We start from the raw sequence: 22,348 nt of genomic DNA on the forward strand, positions 1-22,348 counted from the left end.
GGCGGCCAGCGCTGAGCAGAAGAGCAGAGAGGAGGAGAAAGGGAGAAATGGCGGCACCGCGGAGGATCGTTGCAAGCAAACGCGTGGTCCCTTTAAATTTCATCGGTCGCCCTAGAATGGACTCAGGATTACCATAGCACGTTGCGGGACACAAGGTGGTTGCGTTAGTTACGGCGATTTGTGCGGGAGAAGGGTCGGTGTTCAGCCCGTCTGGCAGCCTGCTTTCATTCTGCACGTAAGTCAAGCGATACGAGATGGTCTGTGCACAATAAAATTTATGACATCGCTAATGAAGGGAAGCGAGGGCAACAATTACAGCGATGCAATGGCGGTGGCACGCGCAAGCCTTGCGGTGGACGCGTCGATCTCGCGTGGAGATCTGGCCGAATATAGAAAGAGATCATTCTGACCTGTCATTCGTCCAATCATTCCGTCGCCTGGGATTGGCGGACTGTTGGTAATTCTTGACTGGCAGGTGTTGCAACACAATTGGAATGATATTCCATTCCGCTCAGTGATCGGCTCAGGAGATTCCATTGTAGCTCGAGCTTGAGAGCGCATCGGATGGTAGTCGGGCTGCATGATATATGCAATATGATCATGACAATAGGCAGGCCTCGGTATCAGCAAACGTCCACTACCAGTCCGGGGAGAGACATTCCGGTGGCCACGATACAGAGGAGAGCACCGGCTAGCTGAGAGTCAACCTCGCTTAACCGCCCATCGTTGCTTTGATATATACTTTCTCCATTTCTGGATGTCTTTCCTCTCCAGCAGCAAGTCGACGGTGTAGTATTTCTTGGCCAGATCTTCGTTGGATGCGACATGATGTACAGTAGAATGGCACGGCCTGCACCATCATAGCACATTCAGCTAAGACCCATGCTCCGAATGCGCGTGATCCTACCTACAAAGCCAAGCCACGGAGTCCAACATCGCCTCCCGATGCCACTGTTTCTTAAGTGCTTTCGCGTGGACTTGGCGCGGTATGAGATGGTGGTAGGTCAACGGCACCTCGCGCTCGCAGATCTGGCATTCCGACGTGCGTGTCTTGGACCACACAGGCGGTGGCGCACACGTCTCGGCCACGTACTCCAGCAGCACCTTCCGCAGTAGAGACATGGCAGCGTCGGCATCTTCTGTGATACCGCAGGAGACTAGGGTATCGAAGAATGACAAGGGTATGCTCTCCAGCGGCAGAGTGTCGACGTCAGGGAGATCTGAGCGAGACTCGTAAGATGCGGAGCGGAGAGACACAGGCAGACCGGGCCAGGTTTCGGTGGCCAGGTAGGAGGTGAAATCGTCGAGCGAGTCGGGGTTGTCAGAAGGAGAGTCGAGGACACCTGGCTGCGCAATCACACGACTCACGAGGCAATCTCTGAAAGTCGAGAAGTTTGAGCTCGTTTCTTCCATCACTTATGCACATGCAAAAGGACGCAAGAAACAAACTGATCTGTTCAACACTCAGCGGGGACGAGCGGTGCCAGTCTGTGCTGACTTCCGAGGACGCCGGTGGCACGGTGGCGCGAGATAAACTTGATCGAGATCTGTGGCTGCTCAGTGGCGGCCACAGGCCCGACCCCCCTCTTCGGGACCGTTTTCTCCTCTTGCACTCGTCGGACTACCGCTGAACAGTTCCTAGGCTAACAGCGGAAAATGTCCTCACTGTGGCGAAAGCATTCGGCCCATTCGACCTTTCTCCCACGGCCAACATTTACCGGCAACGGGTTGCCAACAACAACTTATCGTCACCTCTGACCTGCGCACTCGGTTCGAAACATTATATTCAGAGCCAATGGACCTGAAGAAGTGAGTCACGTCCGATTTATTGGCATTTATACATAATGTTCACCTGCCCATCACAGCAAGCAAATGAACGTTTCTTGTTGCAGGAAAGGTGTCATAGCTGAGTTATAAATTCATGCCTTTGCTACGAATGCCTCATTTTGAGAGGAAGCCTGAAGAAAGACAGGTATGCCTTTCCGCACTGTTGATTGGCTCCACGGTGCCTTTATAGACTCGCGAAATGATAACATTCAGCAGTTGAATCAAAATATCGCAAAGATTCTCAATGGCTTCCCTGCGTAGATAGTAACGGTACTTGCTCTGCAGCGCATGATCGACCATCCTCATCCTGTCCACCGGAAAAAGATTTTCAACAGACAAACCTCCGAACTGACCGACATGCTTCGAAATGGAAGGATTCTAGTCGATGAATTCCTTTCACGCCGAGGTGGGCTTTCCGCGCTCAAACAGATATATCAACTCTATCTGATACTGCTGTAACACACGACTGATCCCCATAATTTAGCCCACCAGGCCGAGCCGCGTAGCCAGCCTGGCAGGCTTGACAGAAAGAGACGTTTAATAGACACAGGACAACTTGAACGTGTGCGAGGCCCCCTATGCTCACCAGACCTGCTCGAGCCATGAGGCTTAGTGGTTCATCACTATATAGATGAACTGCCGCTGCCTGTACCACCATTCTCATGTAATCGAGTTTTCTCCGTCCCGCATCATTCCTCCTCACCATTCACCTGCGTCACGAAAGCATCAGTACGTACACATCTTGACGCTATTCGATAGCATGCGCACCAGTCTCACTGTCTCTTCTTGCAAATCTTGCAGTGTCGTTGACGAGCAGGTAAAGCATACCAAGTACTCCTCGAACCATTTTCTCAGCGATGGTGTCATATTCCCAGAGGTCCGTATATGCACCTCCCGGAGCGTGGCACCAGTTGTATCGAGGTCGTTATTTCTGCTAGAAGCTCTCTTCCACGAACGTGTCTTGACGAGGTTGCGAAGAGCCTCTATCAAGTACCTGTCGATGGATTTTTCTTCCAGGCGGCGCGAAAAGTGGATCTCCAGTCGATGTAACAAAGGAAAAAGATGGGTGCCATTCTGCTCCAAATTTTGCATCAAACACCGGAAGCTCCAATACTCGCTGACAGAGGTTTTGAGCTCTATAACTGATACGTATCTTGAGAATTTGGCATAGGGAGTAAGTGAACCCATTGGATAGCGTACGCCAAAATGCATCCTGTGCAATGACGGAAACCGCTGTTTGAATGTGTCAAAGCCCCGCATCTTCATCTCGCAAACAGGTAAGACAATAGTCGTCAAAGTTGGAGCCCGAAATATAGCCAGCCATTCGGCGATCGCCGAATCCCCGCACGACGTGATGGTGAGCTCCCTGAGGGACGACAAACAAATCGGGGGGCTGGGTGTCGTGAGAGAGCCTTCCCAACCGTTGCCAATGATCTGGAGAACTTTCAGCTTGGGCAGGCACGCCAGCGCTCTCAATATCTCGACGCGGCTCTCCCTTCGAAAGTGTACTAATCGGGAGTCGAGAAGGAGGGATTCGAGTGAAAGGAATGAATGGCTTAAACTCGTCGGCGTGAACTTAAACACCCCATTAACCAAGCGTCCAAGGGACAAGTTGCATATTCTTGGTGCCACGAAATTGTGAACGCTGATGGAAATCTGATAGTACCCTCTGTCATTGAGATAAGTTTGTAATTTGCACTTGATAAAGCGTAGGTAAGGCAGAGTCCCCTGTAATTTGAGATCCATGCTGGAAGCCGGCATGTAGGGATCGTACAGGTAGTCGAGATCGAAAGAGCTCCACCGCTCTTGGTGCTCCCACACCAATTCAATGGCTCTACGCCAATACGCATGATCAGACTCTTCCAGATGTCTATCCACCCGCAAATAGACGTCAATAGGCCGTTGACGTGATAGAGAAAGGGCTGCTGATATGGTCGAGAGTGGTGGTAGAGAATGGTCGAGTGAGAGCTTTATTTCGGTCCAGAGCTCCGCGCTATCTAGCGCAATAGCTCGCCAAGTGTGACACACCATGGTAAGAACTGTTGCTCGATGTAACCTGTGAGCATTATCGGGAATGTCCAGGTATTCGGAGAACACGAGTCGCAGGACGTCGGCAGGGATGTGGCGGATGGATACAGCTATCAGACGAGGATATCCGGAGCCCGTGCAGGTTGAAGGAATTGTCTCGTCTGCCCGCGGGAGACTAGATACAGCATCCTTGGATGCTTGAAGCGAACGCTCTAACTTCTTCATCAAGCGTCTCGACCGTCTCAGCTCCGTGACTTTCGAAGGCTGAGATTTCTTCATCTCGCGATACTGCAAGTGACATATATGTGGCGAGTCAATGTGGCGCGCATACGGTGCTCACCATAGGGTTTGCTGATTGGGGATGTAGCGCGCCCTCCGAGGGACTCAACGAGTGCAATACTGATGGTTGAGCAAGATGGGCGTGACGTGGAGGGGAAAGTAGTACAAGTGGTGCTGAGAGGCGGCCCTCAGCTATCTTTATTAATGATCGATGGCACGTGAACCTGCAGTTGAGATGGTCTACGCCGTACGCTGCATGAACGCTGGAAGCAGGGCCAAAGTCGAATCAACCAACCAACAGATACCAAATTCATGATCAACTTGATCGTTAAGCAAGCGCTTAGCGCCTTAGCCACTGGGTGTCACGCATTCTCTCCTTGTGTTCTTCCGCCATCGCCATCGGATGCTGCTCAAATACTCTAGCCGACTTCTTTGCGGTTATGGATGACCCTGTGGAACACGTATCAGGGTTTGCTGCAGGCTACCTCGCAAATCCGAGTATACCTGCACGTTCACTGCGTGCGCTCTCCTCCATCTTCTTTGGCTCAAAACACCATCAACTTTTAGGTACATTTGCTATGTGCTACCTAGTCTAGTCGCGTTGTTCCGTTGACAACTTTCTCACCAAAAAAAAATTCAGAAGGTGGGCTACACTCGCGCCTTTGTCTATAGCTCACACGTGTTGCATGCTGGCACAGACCACGCTCGCGATGTTGGAGCTGTGGGCTAGCACCAAAACCATAGAGTGTGGCCTCCCAGTGTTGAACATATCTCTGCATTTTTGCGGCAGTCGAATGACGCATTTCTTGACATCTATCTCCCGGGCACGCTCCGCGTAGTTCAATCGTCAAGAATATTGTGCAACCAGAGATGCGTCTTATCAAATGCTTGATTCTTGGGAATTTCAGCGAGTGTTCATGGACATTATCTTTGGATTATCCAATTCCTCCTCCCGCTTCCTCAGCTCGAAACGTGTTCACTAGCGTATCGTTTGCATGTCATCTTTCTGTCATAGCATACGGTCCATCGCATCTCGCGCAGTGGGCAGTTTAGGCGACACCGTACTCAGACCAACTCCTGCAAATCCTCGTAACCTCTGGCGTCACGCAACTATGATTGAAATATTTCTGGTATCTGATGTCGCCTCCGTGATAACAATCTTCCCCACTCTGACTACACTCGACTTAAGCTTGACTCTGTCGGTGCCAATGATCACTGAAGAAAATTCATTCGAGCCCATCGTGCCGACCAGACGGCTACATGCCCTCATCCTCACCGCGGAGGCTTCTGTCACAGCCATGTTCCTCAAACGACTCTAATTCCCATCAACAACCACATTTTATCTTGTCGGCGAACTTGGCAAGGCCTTTTTCGACTCCTCTCCTCCTACTTCAGGTCAAGCGTGACCTGCATCCACAGCCCGAACCTCGGTTGCGATAGCTCATTGCTCGGCTTGACAGCGATGTCAAACGCGCTTGCTAGCTATGTCTTCACCAACAGTACACGATTAGGACGAACCTGCTGACGCGCGGTGATAATTGGGCTACGAGGACTATCCTGCATGTCTTTTCCCGATCGTCAGTACAGGACCGGAGCGTCTACTGAAAAGTCGCATACGGAGACTTGTGGAAAGGTTTCGGGAAGAACGAGCCGGACCACTATGATTGGAAGTACGCTTTTGCCGCCGTGCTGGCCTATAGAGTCTGTACCTGAAGTCGGACTGCCTGTATTTGGTCTGCTTCAAGATTCTTGCACAGCCAAGCGAACCACTGTCCTGTGTCGAGGTCTATAGTGAGCTTGAAATGCCATTGAAGTCGACACTCCTTCCGTAAGCCATATCAATCTGCATGCAGTGCGAGACGCAGAACCGGAAACGCTACCTCTGGTACTCGGCGGGCGCAAATAGGATAACCTGGAGAATGCCATCGACTCAATGCAGCCTCAGGGGTTCGTGGAAAGTCTTCCCATCCAGAAATATGCGTCGGTCGATGACAGGCATGATGAAGTTACTGTGCTTTTCTGAAGGCAACGTTGACGACCCCCGAATAATTTAGGCACGTCGTTCATCATATCGAGTCGCAGCAGAACTTTTCTGTCCAAGCCATCCATATGAATGTAGAATTTCCCTGATCCCGGAACAACGAATGCGACTGCATGCTTTACAGGGCGCTATCAGCAAGTATCGAGTGGTCCGCAGAATCAAGGGGCCTAGAGGCACCAGGCTGGCAGAACGCGTTGCCCACCGCGCCGCGGGCTCTCACCGTTCGCAGCCTTTTAAAATCATCGACCAGTCGATAACCAGCGACGTCGCCAATGGGCAGTACGATACGAACTGGGCTGGAGCAGCTTACGCTGAATCTGAGGCACGTTAGAATGCTCGACATATTTGTTTGAGCAGAGGACTCATCTGCGGTTCGGCACAGGGATCATTCACAGCCGTGACCGGCATGTTTGCGGTCCCCACTCCCAGTGCACCCAGTGGCAGTTCGGGCGACACATATCTGCAGCTGCTTGGGTCGGAATCGATGGCTACACTTGCGAGAACGCCATCCTGCAGACCGGTGTCGACTTTACGGTCGACGAGTACGGCGATGTCTCGTATAGCGGTACGCAAGCCACGGTTCGTCCTAAAGCGTTGCGTTATTCTGACGATACTTCCAAAAGCCTGGTATGAGTGATATCCTGATGTCTCCTACGACTTCTCCGGCATCAGTTTCAGTGCCGGAGATCAGGTCCAGCTTACTGTGACGGCGAGCAGCACGACATCGGGGACTGCGTACATCGAGAACCCGTCGACGGGACAGACAGTGACCCAGGACCTGAGCTCTTCGTATGCCCTGTGCGAGGAAAATGCGGAATGGATCGTCGAGGACTATGAGGAGGATGGTTCACTCGTCGCCTTTGCTGACTTCGGCACCGTTACGTTTACCAATGCAGAAGCGACCTACGATGGAGAAACCGTTGGCCCATCGACCGCGACGCTCATCAATATCGAGCAGAATGGCGAGGTCTTGACCTCGGTGTCGACAGATTCCTCGTCGGTCACGATCAGCTATCAGTAAGGCGATTGTAACAAGAGAGGAAACAAGGCGAAGTTGCTGGCAAAATGAATCGCAGATGCGCACGGACAGCAAAATCACGAAATTTCTGAAAGCATATCGATGAGCAGATGGTCAGTATGATATTTTACACTGTATGCTATCATTTTGAATGTATAAGCAGGTATCATGCAATCGCGCATGTAAGATGGCGTGGTGACAGTTTGCAACAAAGTTATATCGTCGCGTCGCGCGTGTCCATTAATATCCTGTCTTCTGTATGTTGCGCCTTCCCTCGCGCTATGACGCCTTCGCGCTCTTACTATCGGTGAACTGGAGCCGACCAGCCGTGCTTGAGAGAAGATAACAACATTTGCAAGCCCATTCCTTCGATTAGAGCTCGAACGCGTCGGTGGCGCGATCACGTGGTCGTGATCACAGGTAGGCGCCCAATGCAAGAGCAACGGGATGGGGGGAACGATTATCATTTCTACTCGAACACCCTCGCATGTTTGGCACCAAGTCAAACCTCTCCGCCCAAATTCATTCATCATTAAGGTTTCTAGTGCTCCCACATTTGTTTCACCGCACAGAGCCTCAGTACTCACTCTTCAGCCTCCTCGGTGACCCTACTGACCCATACAAGGTGGCGCAGCGCTCATCAAGGACTTCAACCGCGGTCCACAATACTGCTCCAGCCAGCTCCTTCATCAGTCATTAAGGATTTGTACACTGACAGAAACAATGACATCACTCACATATACGTTCATCAGTACGCTCGGCATCAAAGTCGCGGTCCGTGCAGATGGCGACGTCAACATCAACGTGAAGGACGGTGTTGTGCTCTCTTTTGGCAACTCAGTCAGTGACGATAAGAGCTGTCCAAATAGACATTCTTTGATGTGCTACTAGCTCATGAAGGAACTTGACCACAATGTATAAGAAATGTACATTCATACAACTACATCAAAAAATCAATTTGTACCAGGGAAGAAGTGGAAATTTCTCTGGGTTTAAAAGATGTAACTGATGGTTCAAATCTTGCCACAGAAGGACAGTGTGGGCTGTAATGGCAATGATACATATGATGGTACATATAAAGATGGCAATCAGAATCTGTGTGATCAATTTCTCCTGTGCATCACTGTGTCTCTGGACTCGGAGATGGGTCAGCAGCAAAGCAGAGCAAGCTGAAAAATGTGAACATACCGCCATGACAGTATCTTGGTTTGGAGTTGTGTTAGATACTTGCCGGATTGTGATTGCCACTGATATATGAGGTCGACAGTGTCTAAGACATGTTCATCAGCAGTGAGATAAGTCTGATTCAAAGGACAGTGTTTACTTCAAGGGTGTCAGATCAGTGCAGTGGTGAGGGTACGAGATGAAGATCAGTGCAGCGAGGTCACCGCTGTCAAGAAGCGGAGACTCTTACCTATATAAGTGCACTCCTTCCCATGCATCTGTGCATCCCTCGTGTCCATCTCGTGCTTGAACTCTGATCACACCAAGTTGAACACGCGCGCTCCACCAAAATTCATTCGAATTCACCGTTCATATCCAATCTATTGTTGCAGACACTACACGAAAACAAGCTAAATCCCAATACAACTCGAGAAAGGACACCTATTCATAAACCAAACCACTATCAGAGGAAGTCCATCCGCCAAGTCGTATCATACAGAGTATTCGTCGTCATCGTCGTCGCATCGTCGTCGTCTAGTCTATGTAGTCGTAAGTTCTGTTGTACATTAATACACTCATTCAACACGGATGTGGGGATGTATAATATGCTCGTGTGTTTGCCATGCGAGAGAGAAGAGCTGGGATGCGTGTGCGAGGAGAGCGTTACAAAAGGAAAGAAAGAGCAGAATAGAAGACCGTAGATGCGCCGAACCACGAGACCAGAAAAATGTAGAAGCACAGAAAGAAAATAGCCAGGCTATGACCCATTCGCCGTCGTGAACGCCAAACTCGATCTCGACACCGTCGACCTCATCTGCGAAGCCGCCGCCGCCGCCGCCACCGACACCGCCTCCGTCGGCGGTGTACTTGCCACCGTCCTCGACACCTGCGCCTGCCCCTGCACCAGCTGCCCCCTCTGCCCCGCCGCAAACCACCCCACCAAATTCGCATCACTAAAACTCCTCTCCACACCCCCCACCTCGCGCTCCGCCCGCGCCTCCTCATAGCTCGGCAGCCCGCGCAAGCTCGACAGCGGCGTGATCCCCCCGCCAAGGAACCCCCGGCTCGCCATGTCGTAGTCCGGCACCTCCGTGAACGCGTAGTGCAGCTGCTCCGGGCTCGTCATCGTCTGCGGGTGCGCGTGTGGGTGGGGGTGGGGGTGTGGGTGGGGGTGAGAGTGAGAGTGCGCGAGGCTCGCGAGGTTGACCGAGGACGCGCTCGCGGACGGCGCGGTCGAGCTCCCATGCGACTGCGGCACGCTCTGCACTACACCATGTTGCGCCGAATGCGAGTGCGAATGCGAATGCCCATGCCCATGCCCATGCCCGGTCCCGTTCCCGTTCCCGTGCGCCAGGTTCGTATGACTCGGACTCCTCGACCCAAGCGAGAACGTGCTCCCCAAGCTCGTAAACGGCTTCATCGCAATATTGAAAAGCGAATGCATGTTCCGGCTCGCCGTACTATGACTGTGCACGTACGTCTCCCCATGCCCATGCGGACCATGCACGCCCCCGCCCGCGCTCAGCACCACCGGCCCCCTCTCCGGGCTCGCAGCCCGGCTATTCGCGCGGCTGGGGTACCGCGACCCATGCCTGCTCGCACGCGGCGAGCTCTCAGGCGGGGTGCGATTCGGCGGCGTCACGCGCGGCGGAGGCGGGTGCACAGGCGCCTCCGGCGCCTCCCCGCTCAGACTCAGCAGGAGCTCCGTGTTCACCCACTCAAGCGGCGCCGTCGCGCCCGGCGCGGGCTCCTGCGGGAGATGATGCCTCCCCTGGCCCGCCGCATGCGCGTTCGCGCCGTTCACCTGCCACGTCTCGAACGCCGCGGGGCTCTGCAGGCCCGAGGAGCCCTCGCTCACGGGCGGCGGCAGCGTGGGGCTCACGCCCTGCATCACCCAGGGATTCACGACGCGCAACGCCGCCGCGTCGGAGATGTATGCGTTCGCGACGCGGTCGCGCACGTGTGCGGGGTAGCTCGGGAGGTCGTTGTCCTCTTCTGGGTCCTCGCCGTGCGTGCCGACCGCCTGCCCGCCCTCGATGTCCTGTGGCCCGAGCAGGATCCGCCGCGTGTGCAGCGTCGCGGCGCGCGCCTCGTCGTATAGTTTGTGATCGAGGATGTGCAGCGGGAGTGAGCAGCGCAGTTCCGATGTGTGCCCGTCGCGGTTTCCGATCATGATTGACCAGCGTATGCGGTGCGAAACTTGGATTGGCTGTAATGAATGAAACGATCAGCAATAAGCTCCAAGTAATTATAATAGGAACACACCTCTAGTGAATGGCTCGGTGTCGCGTGCAGGGGAACGGCGATGCTGAGCGTGGACACGACGTCGACGGCAGGCTCGATTAGCTCCATCTCTGACGGGTCCATGACAGGCAGCGGCGAAATCGCACACGGAGCAGAAGGGAGGCTCTCGTCGCTCGCGCTCGACGGTGACAGGGCCGTCAGCGGTGTCGCCGCGCCATGCGCAGAAATGGGGCGGGACAGGCCCGAACCGACACCAGATGACTGAGATGAATTCGTCGTAGTGGTCATTAGCGGCGTGAGTTCGGATGTATGGTGAAGAGGCGACGGCGGGTGCGATGTCGTAGGCGGGGGTGGTGGGAAGTAATTCCCTGCAGGAGTATGCGTGCCGCTCGCAGTGTGGCTGTGATGTGCGTGGCTCGCGCCTGTATCTGGGCTCGCGGGTGTAGACTGCCCAAGCGAGCCCGGACGCGTCGTTTGCGAGTGCGAGCTGTGATGGAAGAGCGGTATGTGGTACCGGTGGTGCTGCTCGTCCACGCACACCGCCTGGCCATCAACGATATCGTGACGCGTGCTGCTAATCACGCGCGTGCTCTCCTGGGTACCCTGGCGGGCGTAGAGCTTGACGGTCTCGTTGATGGTGGTGGTGACGTTGAGGACACGCGCGCCCTTGACGAGCGGCGAAAACTTGACGACGGCGATGACGCGCTCGCCAGCAGCCCAGGCCTTGTGCGGGAGCATGATGCTGTACATGAGCTTCTCGGGCCAAGTGTTCTCGATCTCGAGCGTCTGCTGGTACTCGAGCGCCTCGCCGCCGAAACCGCGGAGGATGTTGATCGGGAGGTTAGCGGCGAGGTCGCGGTGCGTGAGGCCGAAGCCAGGGCGCACGGCTGTCGCGCGGAGTTTGTACTGGACGGAGGCACCACCGAGGGCGGCGGTGGAGATGGAGGAGGGGAGGGAGCCTCCGATTTGGAGCTGGAAGGGGAAGAGGTGGCGGCCTGCCTTGAGGGTGTGCGAGTGTGAGCGGTTGCCCTCGAGGAAAGACCATTCATGGTTGCAGACGAGGTAGGTGAGCTGCGAGGAGCTGAGGGAGAGGCTGCGAGGGAGGAGGGAGAGTCAGCATGCGGAGGGGACGCGATGCGAACGAAGGCACTTACGGCTCGGAGGCAGAGACGGGGAGGCGGGCCTTGCCCCTGAATTGAAGGACAATCTCTTTTAAGGAGGTGGGCTCTGTGAGGTTGAGGACAACATTGCCAGAGAGCAGAGCGGGGTCGACGTCAACGCCAGTGCCGCGGAGGACGAGGGTGTCGGAGTTGACGACGATGTCGAGGGACGGGGCGATTTTATCGCGGTGCATGTCTGCGTCGTGCTGCGCGTCGCGGGAGTGTTGGTTGGAGGATGCACCGCCGGTAAAGGACTGGAATGCGTTGTTGAGAGCGGCGACGAGGGGGTCCTCGTCAGAGTGGTGGTGCACGTCCGCGGGCGGGGACGGGGGCCTGGTAAGGATGAAGGACATGACGGGGGACGAATCTGGGTGTAGATTCGGTTAGAGATTGTGTTCAGTCCGATTGAGAGAGTATGATTGAGAGAAGGCGAGGCAGGGGTGGAAGCAGGGAAGGGGAAGCGGCGGTGGAGAGGATGGCAGAAGAGACGGGGGAGCGATCACCACACGCGCTGATTGCTTCTGCGAGATTGGGGGAAGGAGAACGGATGCAGGCAGTAGGGTTGCTGCAGGAGCGGTGCTTGAGGAGGAGCAGGTTGTACACGCGCGGAGAGAGAGATAAACTGCAGCAGAGACGGAGCAGACTGGAGAGAGAAATAACACCGGCGTCGAACGGGGACAATGAATGAGCCGGAAGAAAGCCGCCATTTTGATTTTCTTTTTGCAGGAGCAGACTGAGTCGGCGGGGCCGGAATCCGTGCGGAAGAGGGGCGACCCTCGGAGCGGGATCTTCTCCTCCTGCCTATTCCGGCGGCGATGCCCTCGTCCCCACGTGCCGCCGGCGTTGCCGCCCACTGCCGAGGCGTTCCGCACCGATCCTTTGCGGCGACCTCAACGCATCCGACTCCGTGCTCTCCCTGCAGAGCGAGCTGGCCAGCAGCAAGACGGTCGTCTGACCTCCCGCACGAGCTACAAGCTTTGCCACCGACGTCACTTTCATGTTCCGATGCAGCTATCGACTCGATTCTCGAACGCGTTTCATTTCCGGTGAGCTCCCTCGGTCCCGCTCGCGTCACGTTCTGCGTACAGCGGCCCGGCGGTGACCACCACCACGTCTCGTTCGTTCCGATTGTCACAAATACGCGGTCGCCTCGAGACCGCCCGTCCAGAACCTGACGCTGCGCCACGAAGCCCACAACCGCTACCCACTCCATATCAGGTCTTCTTCTTCGTCTTCGCCTTCGCTTCGCTTCTCCGTCCGCCGCAGGCCGTATCTGCAAAACTCCGGCCCCGGGCCCATTACCTTTACTCGCCCTTCCACGCTGCCTTCCAAGCGCAGCCCCTCATATCGCCCCCGTTGCCTCCACTGCCTATCGCGTCCCCTGCGTTCCCATCGCGCCTCGCAGCGGCGAATGACACTTGCAGCCCTCGGGGCCTCCTCGGCACATTCGTTCGCCCGCTGAATAGTGTGGGTCAACTTTGCGTGCGCGCCCGCGTGGACCTGGTCTGGACGGCGGGAACAATGCGCTGCGTACGACTATCTCAGGAATCCCCCTCTCTCTGTGTGCATAATAGGGCGGCACTAACCGCTGCGTCTGCATTTCGGGAACTCCTCTGCAATGACCACCCCCGAACTCTGCCATGAAGACAACTGCTTCTAGGCCCCAAGTAGCTTGATACCTGCAATCCGCATACAGTCCTCACAATGCCTGTAATTTGCATTCAATTCCCACTTCCCAGGCGCAAGTATAGGTCCCGAAGCTCATCGATATCCCTGGAACGGCGACGTGGCGCGTCGTGTTCTCTGCCGTCCGCTGGACTATGTATCAAATTGGGCGACCTGTGCTATCCCATGTCTCGCGTCCTTGGATCTTGGCTACGTAGTGCGGCAACGTATGGTGGACGGCTTATTTTGCGGCCCACATACCGGGATGGCTGGATGCTTGTATTTCCGAAACTCTGACGCGCCCTACATAGTTCTCTGCATTGTCAACACGCCACATACACAATAAGCGCAGCATACGCTTCATCCATACGCTTCTCCATTGAGAACTAAAATCTGGCTCTACGTTCTGGCTCTAGGACGTTATGGTTTCACGACACCACCCCATCCTGGTCTATTTTTGCCAGTCATGCCACTCTGAACCTGTCCACAGCACCCGCTCGCCAGCCCCGCGGAATCGAACGTTCCAGCGCTCGCGTTCCCTCCCTTTCACACCCGCGAAGCCACACGCCACCAGGCTGCAGCCGCGCGGTCTCTCCTGCTTCTCTGCGCCTTCTGGCGGGCGGCTGTATGCGCGTCGGCGAGCTTAACGGCACGTTTCGTGCGACCGTGTGCGTCATAGGGTTTCATAAGCTCAATCTCCGAAGACGACGACGACGACGTCGCGTGTGTTCTCGCCCTGCGCAGTGTCTTCTATCTCTAATGGTCAGGACTATCACTGCTACTGTCACTCGCCGTGCTCGTTCGTCTCTTCACGCTGAATGGCGAAGCTCACGCGTCTTCTCGAGAATCAGCTCATTGTACGGCTAGCGCCGCGGCCTGCAGACATGCTTCGAACGCTCATGGAGACGACCGACCTGGGAACTGGAGCGCAGATCACGTCAGATGGAGCGTTCGAAGAAGGCGCGAAGAGGTGGGCTGGACAATGTTATTGGGTGCGAGAAGCGGGCGGTTCATTTTGTGGGCGCTCGCGATGCCCTGTTCGGCGGTGGGTTATTCCTGGGCTCAAGAATGTGATGTGGGCGTGCGAGGAGGTGGAGACGGAGGGCGAGGGGTGAGGGTACGACTACATGGGCGGCGAGGAGGGTGTGCTTCTGGGGTGGAACGTTGGGTGCGTTGAAGAACTCGGTGTTGATCAGGATGTTTCGATGAATGGAACGGAACGTCTTGGATACGTTTCTATGTATGATAAATTTGCAGGGATGACCCTCCTGACGGTCGATTTGTGCATGTCTGACCCGCCATGGGGAACAGAGCGCTTTTCGATGGGACATGTGCGACGTCAGCTGAGCCTGCTCGATGCGAATTGAAATGTGAAGGTTAGCGGCGTCGTGCTTCTCCCGCACTGCATCGGCGGGCATTGCCAGGCCTTTTTTTCTCGATGTTCGATATGGAGGTTATGCGGGCACGTTTGGCGGGAGAGTCGGTTTGGCATTACGTCTTAAGGCTTCAGGGCGTGAGGGTGGGTGCGGGTTGCGTCCACCGCAGTTTGCGCTATGCAGAAACGGCTGCGCCAAGGTTGCCGGCGTGGAAGGTGCGTGTTTATTCATGGACATTGGATCGCTCGGTTTGTGTCGGGGACGTTGACGCATGCGTGCAGACTCGGAGCGGCGGTATTGCGTTGCGTGCGGTGGGTTATTCTCGGACGTTGGCTCGCGTAAACTTGATCGTTGATCGGTGACCCCTGGGCTATGTCGGTGCGCCATATGAGGAATGTACGCTGCAGTTGCCCCTCTCTTCGATGCATTGACAACGCCAACATATGGCATGTCGCCTCTCGATTCGGTGGGCTTCCTCTTCGTGGTGGAAGACGGCGTCTTCGCACCTGGCACCACTAGCACGTCAACTGCTGTTCCAGTTCACCTGCAACCTGAGAACCCCTGGCTGTTTCGCGTCGGCGAGTTACCCGTTTTGTCGCGTCTTCGCAGTGTTCTCATGGGTACGGTATGTGCATATATGGAGTTGCGATGACGCGGGTGTGCTTCGGTGCGCTTCTTCTGCTTCGCAGCAGAGACCAAATCTGCCTCCATGTTCCTCGAATAGGAGACTGCGGCATCATGCGGCCGGCTTCACTCTGTTCCTGGTTTGCCTCGACACGCATGGCTATCGCTGTCTACCTGTGCGTAGCCGCCGTCTACGGTACCCCTTTCCTGTCGACACGCACAGCCATGAAGGATTTTTTCGGCTGCACTTTGGGCGTCACGAACATATTCATCTCTGCCATCGTGTGCTGGCGCTTTTCCATGGGAAGGCCACTATCAAGGTGCATATGCGGCATCCCAGCATCATTTATGACAGGCTCCCCTGAGAACGCGGCGCAGCACGTTCGTACGTACGTACGTATACTGGTCGGGCGTGCGTATGTTCAGCGGTGAGACACTTTGCACTAACGATTGCCTTGGCGACTCGAGGAAGGGCTCTTGCATCCTGCCGGCGGCCGGACGTCATACCTTGCCAGGGAATCCCGCACACCGGACTCGCACGGTCATCTCACCTAAAGTCTCTTTTTTCTCTCAACGCATGTTCGCGCTGTTTATCCGATCGATAATGAAGTGCGTCTCTCACTGCGCATTGTGTGCTTGGCTTGGGTTGACGTTGACTGCGTGTATATCCTGCCTTGCATGATGCGTGCGCGATATTATTTTCGCACCGACCGGATTCTGTTGTGCCATAACGGTAAAACGGACGTTTTTCCGCTGCGAACGGCTCGGTGCATGATAACCTAGGACAGGGAACCCCAAAAGATTTCTGCTGCACATGCGGGTGTCCCATCACCGCCGGACAACGTCCGCGCGAGCGGTGTGCGTGATGGCTGCCGCACGATAAGGGCGTACCTTGGGCGCTGCTTCTCAGGCTGGTCTGGCTTGAAGCAACGTGGTTAGGCTATCGAGCTAGCGGGCTGCTTATGGGCAGGCTGCATCACGACGTTGATGAAGATGACCTCATATGTCTTACCGTTCGGGCCACTTTGAGCGATTGATTCTGGACGTCCCATATCTGCGATTGCAAATTATGCTCGATGTAGCTGACCACATTTCTATGCGGGTCTACGCGTAGCTTCCCAATACTGCCTTTGTGCGGTGACCCACGTGTGATGGTCCACTTGGATGCGATCAAGATGGAAAAGTGGAAGGTTCCGGCATACGAGATGGCCGTGATGAGGTTCGAACTCACCTGGTTCGACGGCCGCGAACATTGCATTGTGCGAGGCAGCGGCATGCCGCTCCGTGATGATCAGGGATTAGAGCAAGGCTGTGACGAAGGCAGGCATCTCCGTCTCTGATCTTCTTAGGATTGATCGGATGCTTTTCGCGCTCTGCTGCAACGACCGGAGATATTCGACAACCTGGCAGATGCAGCGGAAAGCGCCCATGCGGTATGTTGAACCATTTTGCAGTAGCGAGTCTAGATAACGGTGCAGTGCAACGGTGGTGTGCGTCGTTAAGGTCCTCCATGCTGACATGCAATATCTGCCGCTCGCTTGTCGCTGATACTGTGCACCTTCTTGCATTCCAGGGGACTTCTGGCGGGCACGGATTAATGCTCCCGCTCGAAATAGCCTAGGGGCCAGCTCTCCGTAGACTCGGACACAAATGCCCACAGCCCATCGTACGTCGTCCAGGCCCGCCTATCTCTGCTGCGTGTCGCGATCTCCGCGTGTGCGAAGCCAGGGGACACGTCTGTGCATATGGCGCGCAACAAAGTGCGCCGCGCCCTCAACGTGTTATCAACCTCCTGCCGGGCGATATCGATGATTCCTCGGACCCGGAGACACGCTCCATAATCCACGCATGCCGACCGGCCACTGGCACGTATTTGGCAGGCTGAGAAGGTTAGGATGCCGAGTAAGGAATAATCTACGTACGCCGACCGGCCACAGACACTTGTCGGACGGGTCAAGAGGGTTGGTACGATGCCGAGTAAGGATTCCTAGCCGTTATCCTGTGCACTCTCTAACCGATGGGACTCTGCCAAGGCGGCGTGATATTTTTACACAGGAACTGACTAACAGACTTCATCCTGCGAATCAGACCTCAGACCTCGCTCCGTTGATCATCCCATAGCGTCGCAATCGTGTGTCTGAAATAGGGGACGGTATTCAGGAACCAAGACGCTTCGTAACAGGCGCGATATCTCGCAGCGATACGTGTGGCCGGGTACCGTGCGGTAGCGTATTTTTATCCGCAGATTACTACTCCGGGGATTTCTAGATCAACTTTTACCGTGTGTCTTTACGCAAGACGCGTCCTATATTTACGCAGAGCGCAGATCGACTCATTCCGTTTATGTATGCTCCGTTGCGCTGACTATTGCGTAGCTTCGTCGGACGACTTCACTCCCTAATCTTTCTACATGATATGTGTGTTCCATGGCATTCTATCCACCGCCTCGTATGGAAATTAGCAGTCAAGCATACTGTCCTAGATCAGCGCAGGCTCTCGAGCGATTGAAGCAGCACACATGTTGCCCCGTATCACGCATACCACCCTTATCGACGGGGTGGTAGATTTTTCTTGTACGGCAGCATCTTTCGAACACTGCACTGACCAAGCCAAACTGATTCTCATCAAACGCTGACATGGCATAGCATGCCCATGAACAGTCCATCCCAATGCTCCAGAGTAGCCCAGGTCATCGATAATGGGATGTACAATAACGATAGTCTAGGCCGGTACATGATTGCACGCCTCCATATGGCAGCAGCGAAGCGAAGTTTGGATGGTGAGATACGACCGGCGGCACCTCGGAAACTATGCCTTGTACAGCGTATCCAAGAACGCCGTTGCGAGATGCCCGACCATCGTCGGGCCCACCGGGCTCGACGTTCCGAGACCTGCGGATCAACAGATTGAGCGTTATCAACGTGCAACGTACGAGACGAGACGCTGCGCGTACCGTAAAGCACGACCATCGTCCCCTTTCCAGATGGTTCGAGCTTCGCGTCCCGAACGGCATCCTTCAAGTCCGCGATGAACTGATCGACAATCGGGACAGTCAAGCGCTGTGCGACCGCGTATTGATAAGTTCCAAACGACCAACATCGAAAACATTATGCAAGAGATGTGAGAGGAGCTAATGAGCCACAAGCGACATCCGTGTGTTAGCATAGGCGAGACGCACCGTCACCGCGATGTGGAGCGCTGGCGGACCAGTCAGCGCATTCAAATGCCAACCCTTCTTTGCCATCTTGTCGCCGACCTCGTGCACGTTCAAAGCCTTCTCGTCTGCAGACGCAAAAGCCACTACGGATGCAGGTGGGTCGCCTAACACCCGTAACTCAGGTATCTCGGTGCGAATGCGGTGCGCGATGGTGCGTGCGGCACCGACAATGGACTTGCACGATGTCAGGTATCCGCTGTATGGGTGAAGGAAGGAGTGGGCGCATGAGTGGCACTGAAGATGAACAAGGACTTAAGATACATACTCGCGCCCCATGTAGTTCATTGCTGCCCATGTTCCTGCTATAAGTGCTCCTGGTCTAGGAATGAGGATCATTAAATCATTTGCCTAGTTCTGTTCGACAAGTAGCGTACCGGGAGCCTGCAATGCTCGGACTAGCATATACGCCACCTACCCAGTCCGGGTTGACATAGTACTGATAACGCCTCAACTCTGCATCGCGGTACATGATCACCGAGTTACCCTTCGGTGCAAATCCATACTGGACTTGATATCAGCGACTACCCTGGCCGTGCACAACGTGCGATGGCAACCGCACACCTTATGAGTGTCGCAGCTGATGCTTGTCACGCCGGGTACCCGGAAGTCAAAGAGCGGTATGGGTCCGAAGCTTGCCTCCTCGAGGAAGGGCATGATGAAGCTCCCCAGGCAACAGTCAACGTGCAGTCCAATTTTGTGCCGCTGGGCGAGAGCGCCGAGTGCAGGTATGTCGTCCATGTTACCATCAGGGAAATTGATCGCAGAACCGACGAGCTGCAAGAACCTGAGTCAGAAAGGATATCGTGGGGACTCGTTAATGGAACGCACCATGATGGTGTTGGAATTGCTGCAAGAGTGTCATAAGCAAGGACACGTCGGGAAGAAATTTGTATAACGTACATAGCTCGCGCAACGTGTTTGAGGTCGACCTTGCGCGTACCAGGATCGACAGGGATGGTATGTACCTTGATATTCATGTACGCTGCGCCCTTGTCGAACGCCGCATGCGCCGTCACTGGCACGATCCTGCATTCACAATCCGCGATTTAGTGATCTTCACGAGTGCATCGCGGAGGCACATGCAGCGTACATCTCGGGTTCTGTGACCCCTTTAACTGCGCGTGCCCAGTCGCGATACGTCTTGACGGCCATGATGATCGACTCAGTCCCTCCACTTGTCGTCGTTCCTGCACCGTTCGGGTTGTTGTACATATTCAAACACATGGAAACAATCTCGGCCTCCATCTTGCGCACCGCAGGAAAGACGTCTGGATGCAGTGGGTTGGACAGCGCATATCGCGCAATGGCGGCGAGGATGACGCGAGTAAGGTCATCACCACCGTCTGACAGCTGTACGTCAGTGAGCCGCAACGCGAAGGCCTTCAGCAACGTACGGTATACAGCGCCAGACACCTTGCCCTCTCGCCAATCTGCTTGGGTATTTGCCTCACTATCCATCCGGTCCATTTCTTCGGTGATCCACTGCGGCATCTGTCCGTGCTCCGGAAGCGTAAGGTGTCGACGTACCGAAGGGCCCTCGGGTATCAAGCCCTTCTCGATTTGAAGGCGACCTTTCATTAGCTCCGCATTGACCCTTTTCCGGGCCGCAGGGAGGTGAAGCGCGAGCAACAGTGTTTCCTATTGGGCGGCATCGACAGGAAGTATACGCTTTGCTTAAGCAAATACGCACCTGGGAAACCCATCTCCAAAAATCATAAAGTGTCTGTGAGAGTCCGCGAGCGCACAGGTGGCGATAGATCTTGAGCGTGCGCTTGACGAGAAAATAAGCAATGAAGATGTTCTTGAGCGTGTCGAGCAGGGTACCATTGCCAATTCGGAGAATGAACGCATGAGGAGCCCTGGCAGAAACAAGGCTGGGAAGCATGGTAATGGTGGTGGTGAACAAGGTCAGCAGCTGCGCCCTGGAGCGACTGTCGACCAACGTCGGGTCACGCCACTGCGAGGATCGCTATCTCGGCGGGCGCTTGCGCTGACGATGCCGCAGTGGTTCATTGAAATGTTCGCGGAACCAAAGCCAGTCCACGATGGACAACAAAACTCATCTCACTCGATGGTAAGAAGGACTTTATCAAACTCGACATAATCTTCGCAAATCCTCAGCAAGTGTTTTAGAATTAGACTTCATTTCTTACGCGCTGCTGGCAGGACTCGCAATGGCAAACAAAAATCGATAATGAGTGCACTGCCTCCGAAAAAAGATAACAGACGCATAAGCGCGGTATGAAGGTGAAATTATCAGGCGGACCGCTATATCTGTCAGAACAGAAATCCATCCGACATACAAGTAAACCATGGCCATATGTCGTGTGCGACCAAATCTTCCTCGCCATCGTTATTTTACAATTGAACCTCTTCCTCGTTTGCGTCGCCTCGCCTATATCCGAATTGTCTTCCTCGAGAAGCGTGCGCTTTACAGAGCTGTGAAGTTTCACATCCCACTTCCTCAACGCCTTCATTTCTCCCTCCGAAAGCGGCATCACGAATTGTGACGGCATCACGACCACTGGGTGACGGCGATGGTCGTGGCAAATCTCAGTCATGTGGAGGAGACGACTGAGGTTGGACGCTAAAGTTGCACTGTTGAGGACCAATTTGACCGAGAGCTCTTCGAACCGCGTGTCTCCCCGACCTGCGATGGATGCCCGGTGGGGTTTGTGAAAAAGGACATTCCCTGCATCGCCAGAGGCAGTTCATGCCCAATTCTGGCAGCAACTCGACCGCACTGATCCAATCTTCACGATAAAGAGAACTGTCATCGTCATCGCTAGATGTGGATTCCTCGAAATGCACGTCGAGCTGAAGGACTTGGCTCCCTTAGATGGCATCGAAGCAATTTCGTAACGCGTCAGAGAGTTTCCAGTTTCCCGTATTATGAAGTGAACGCCAATATCAAGCACGCGGGAGTCGAGTACTGTGGCCTCCAAATCCGCACTTCCAATGAGGTTCAACGAATTGTTAGTATGGCGCAGCGTCCACTTGTGAATATGAGGGATGCACGACCGGGCATGGCATATCACAGGCGAGAAACGTTTGACAAAGTCCTCACTGAGTGAACGCTCGATGCTTTCATTTGTACAATCGAAAGGTGGTGAGCGCAGGAAGAAAGGACCACTCGAGCAGGGCAGTGGCAAACTTCGGACTCATCCCCAGATACAGGCTGTCCAATTTGCTATCCGCCATGACAGACCGGACATTCCCCTTGAGAACCACATTACACATGCTTAAGTCCAGACTTATTGACTCCAAGCATGGGCATAGCCCAATCAGAGCAGCCAAGTGTTTTCCCTCATCTGCATCCCCCTGGCAGGGATGCATAGGAGAATACGGAAGCCCATGAGGCACAGACACCACAAACGTGCAGACGATGAAGGCGAAGGAGGAGTTCGGGATAAAGTCGCAACACTGTGAGATTTTCGGAGTGCAGGTCCAGCTGCCCCAGCCGGAGAAATGGATAAGACTGATTTGAGAGAACACCCAGCTCGATTCGATTTCGTTAGTCACTTCCAGCAAGCACAAGTGTTTTCAGCGAGCCAGCTCGGGAATTAGTATCTCAAAGCCATTGCGTCAGTTGTCGGTAACTACCGAGGAAAATAGAATAGATGAGTGAACTTGAATGGACAGAAAGCTCACCTGTCCGGTAACGGACGTCGTTTGTTTTCCTGTGAGGGTGAGTCAAATAGCGAG

General features: G+C 54.6%; 11 protein-coding genes across 11 annotated transcripts; 4 read left to right on the top strand and 7 right to left on the bottom strand.

Moving 5' to 3' along the window:
• Positions 1-208: 208 nt before the first annotated feature.
• On the bottom strand, positions 209-1,860 carry LAESUDRAFT_788844 (uncharacterized protein; the record flags this gene model as incomplete). Its single annotated transcript, XM_040913910.1, has 3 exons — positions 209-850; positions 908-1,406; positions 1,857-1,860. 3 exons carry the CDS (start codon positions 1,858-1,860, stop codon positions 703-705), a joined length of 651 nt encoding a protein of 216 aa, XP_040768578.1. The 3' UTR covers positions 209-702.
• Positions 1,757-2,526, top strand: LAESUDRAFT_352306 (uncharacterized protein). The gene is made up of 4 exons (XM_040902129.1): positions 1,757-1,809; positions 1,866-1,972; positions 2,113-2,233; positions 2,312-2,526. Exons 2-4 carry the CDS (start codon positions 1,922-1,924, stop codon positions 2,431-2,433), a joined length of 294 nt encoding a protein of 97 aa, XP_040768579.1. The 5' UTR covers positions 1,757-1,809; positions 1,866-1,921; the 3' UTR covers positions 2,434-2,526.
• On the bottom strand, positions 2,517-4,134 carry LAESUDRAFT_755497 (uncharacterized protein; the record flags this gene model as incomplete). Its single annotated transcript, XM_040912030.1, has 2 exons — positions 2,517-2,537; positions 2,596-4,134. 2 exons carry the CDS (start codon positions 4,132-4,134, stop codon positions 2,517-2,519), a joined length of 1,560 nt encoding a protein of 519 aa, XP_040768580.1.
• A 2,144-nt stretch (positions 4,135-6,278) lies between these two features.
• LAESUDRAFT_809729 (uncharacterized protein) lies at positions 6,279-7,196 on the top strand (the record flags this gene model as incomplete). The annotated part of the gene is made up of 3 exons (XM_040914162.1): positions 6,279-6,501; positions 6,558-6,802; positions 6,867-7,196. The coding sequence occupies 3 exons, from the start codon at positions 6,279-6,281 to the stop codon at positions 7,194-7,196; spliced, it is 798 nt and encodes a 265-aa protein (XP_040768581.1).
• Positions 7,197-8,040: 844 nt separating this feature from the next.
• On the bottom strand, positions 8,041-8,577 carry LAESUDRAFT_721232 (uncharacterized protein). The gene is made up of 3 exons (XM_040907977.1): positions 8,518-8,577; positions 8,382-8,463; positions 8,041-8,324 (listed from the first exon to the last, which is right to left on the bottom strand). The coding sequence occupies exons 2-3, from the start codon at positions 8,385-8,387 to the stop codon at positions 8,139-8,141; spliced, it is 192 nt and encodes a 63-aa protein (XP_040768582.1). The 5' UTR covers positions 8,388-8,463; positions 8,518-8,577; the 3' UTR covers positions 8,041-8,138.
• Positions 8,578-8,692: 115 nt separating this feature from the next.
• On the bottom strand, positions 8,693-12,346 carry LAESUDRAFT_693249 (uncharacterized protein). The gene is made up of 3 exons (XM_040906155.1): positions 11,756-12,346; positions 10,623-11,694; positions 8,693-10,566 (listed from the first exon to the last, which is right to left on the bottom strand). Exons 1-3 carry the CDS (start codon positions 12,112-12,114, stop codon positions 9,115-9,117), a joined length of 2,883 nt encoding a protein of 960 aa, XP_040768583.1. The 5' UTR covers positions 12,115-12,346; the 3' UTR covers positions 8,693-9,114.
• LAESUDRAFT_352422 (uncharacterized protein) lies at positions 12,205-13,220 on the bottom strand. Its single transcript, XM_040902130.1, has one exon. The coding sequence runs from the start codon at positions 12,972-12,974 to the stop codon at positions 12,261-12,263; it is 714 nt and encodes a 237-aa protein (XP_040768584.1). The 5' UTR covers positions 12,975-13,220; the 3' UTR covers positions 12,205-12,260.
• Positions 13,221-14,880: 1,660 nt separating this feature from the next.
• LAESUDRAFT_747463 (uncharacterized protein) lies at positions 14,881-15,370 on the bottom strand (the record flags this gene model as incomplete). Its single annotated transcript, XM_040911471.1, has 1 exon — positions 14,881-15,370. Exon 1 carries the CDS (start codon positions 15,250-15,252, stop codon positions 14,881-14,883), a length of 372 nt encoding a protein of 123 aa, XP_040768585.1. The 5' UTR covers positions 15,253-15,370.
• LAESUDRAFT_352570 (uncharacterized protein) lies at positions 15,045-16,096 on the top strand. The gene has a single exon (XM_040902131.1). The coding sequence runs from the start codon at positions 15,246-15,248 to the stop codon at positions 15,789-15,791; it is 546 nt and encodes a 181-aa protein (XP_040768586.1). The 5' UTR covers positions 15,045-15,245; the 3' UTR covers positions 15,792-16,096.
• Positions 16,097-18,034: 1,938 nt separating this feature from the next.
• On the bottom strand, positions 18,035-20,576 carry LAESUDRAFT_672397 (PLP-dependent transferase). The gene is made up of 11 exons (XM_040905492.1): positions 20,334-20,576; positions 20,038-20,281; positions 19,734-19,986; positions 19,544-19,669; positions 19,472-19,490; positions 19,205-19,417; positions 19,018-19,145; positions 18,909-18,962; positions 18,605-18,839; positions 18,380-18,485; positions 18,035-18,317 (listed from the first exon to the last, which is right to left on the bottom strand). Exons 1-11 carry the CDS (start codon positions 20,526-20,528, stop codon positions 18,235-18,237), a joined length of 1,656 nt encoding a protein of 551 aa, XP_040768587.1. The 5' UTR covers positions 20,529-20,576; the 3' UTR covers positions 18,035-18,234.
• Positions 20,577-20,825: 249 nt separating this feature from the next.
• Positions 20,826-21,105, top strand: LAESUDRAFT_721239 (uncharacterized protein). Its single transcript, XM_040907978.1, has one exon. The coding sequence runs from the start codon at positions 20,885-20,887 to the stop codon at positions 21,086-21,088; it is 204 nt and encodes a 67-aa protein (XP_040768588.1). The 5' UTR covers positions 20,826-20,884; the 3' UTR covers positions 21,089-21,105.
• The last annotated feature ends 1,243 nt before the right edge of the window (positions 21,106-22,348 follow it).

Source organism: Laetiporus sulphureus, assembly GCF_001632365.1.
Source record: "Laetiporus sulphureus 93-53 unplaced genomic scaffold LAESUscaffold_4, whole genome shotgun sequence".
Lineage (NCBI taxonomy): Eukaryota > Fungi > Basidiomycota > Agaricomycetes > Polyporales > Laetiporaceae > Laetiporus > Laetiporus sulphureus.

Coding starts and splice junctions, on each gene's coding strand:
- LAESUDRAFT_352306 (XM_040902129.1), top strand. CDS start 1,922: ATGCCTTTGCTACGAATGCCTCATTTTGAGAGGAAGCCTGAAGAAAGA. Junction 1,973..2,112: donor GGAAGCCTGAAGAAAGACAG/GTATGCCTTTCC, acceptor CTTGCTCTGCAG/CGCATGATCGACCATCCTCA. Junction 2,234..2,311: donor TGAATTCCTTTCACGCCGAG/GTGGGCTTTCCG, acceptor CCCATAATTTAG/CCCACCAGGCCGAGCCGCGT.
- LAESUDRAFT_693249 (XM_040906155.1), bottom strand. CDS start 12,114: ATGTCCTTCATCCTTACCAGGCCCCCGTCCCCGCCCGCGGACGTGCAC. Junction 11,695..11,755: donor CCCGTCTCTGCCTCCGAGCC/GTAAGTGCCTTC, acceptor CCTCCCTCGCAG/CCTCTCCCTCAGCTCCTCGC. Junction 10,567..10,622: donor CACCGAGCCATTCACTAGAG/GTGTGTTCCTAT, acceptor CATTCATTACAG/CCAATCCAAGTTTCGCACCG.
- LAESUDRAFT_352422 (XM_040902130.1), bottom strand. CDS start 12,974: ATGGAGTGGGTAGCGGTTGTGGGCTTCGTGGCGCAGCGTCAGGTTCTG.
- LAESUDRAFT_352570 (XM_040902131.1), top strand. CDS start 15,246: ATGGCATGTCGCCTCTCGATTCGGTGGGCTTCCTCTTCGTGGTGGAAG.
- LAESUDRAFT_672397 (XM_040905492.1), bottom strand. CDS start 20,528: ATGCTTCCCAGCCTTGTTTCTGCCAGGGCTCCTCATGCGTTCATTCTC. Junction 20,282..20,333: donor TTTGGAGATGGGTTTCCCAG/GTGCGTATTTGC, acceptor GCCGCCCAATAG/GAAACACTGTTGCTCGCGCT. Junction 18,963..19,017: donor CCGAGCATTGCAGGCTCCCG/GTACGCTACTTG, acceptor CCTCATTCCTAG/ACCAGGAGCACTTATAGCAG.
- LAESUDRAFT_721239 (XM_040907978.1), top strand. CDS start 20,885: ATGAAGGTGAAATTATCAGGCGGACCGCTATATCTGTCAGAACAGAAA.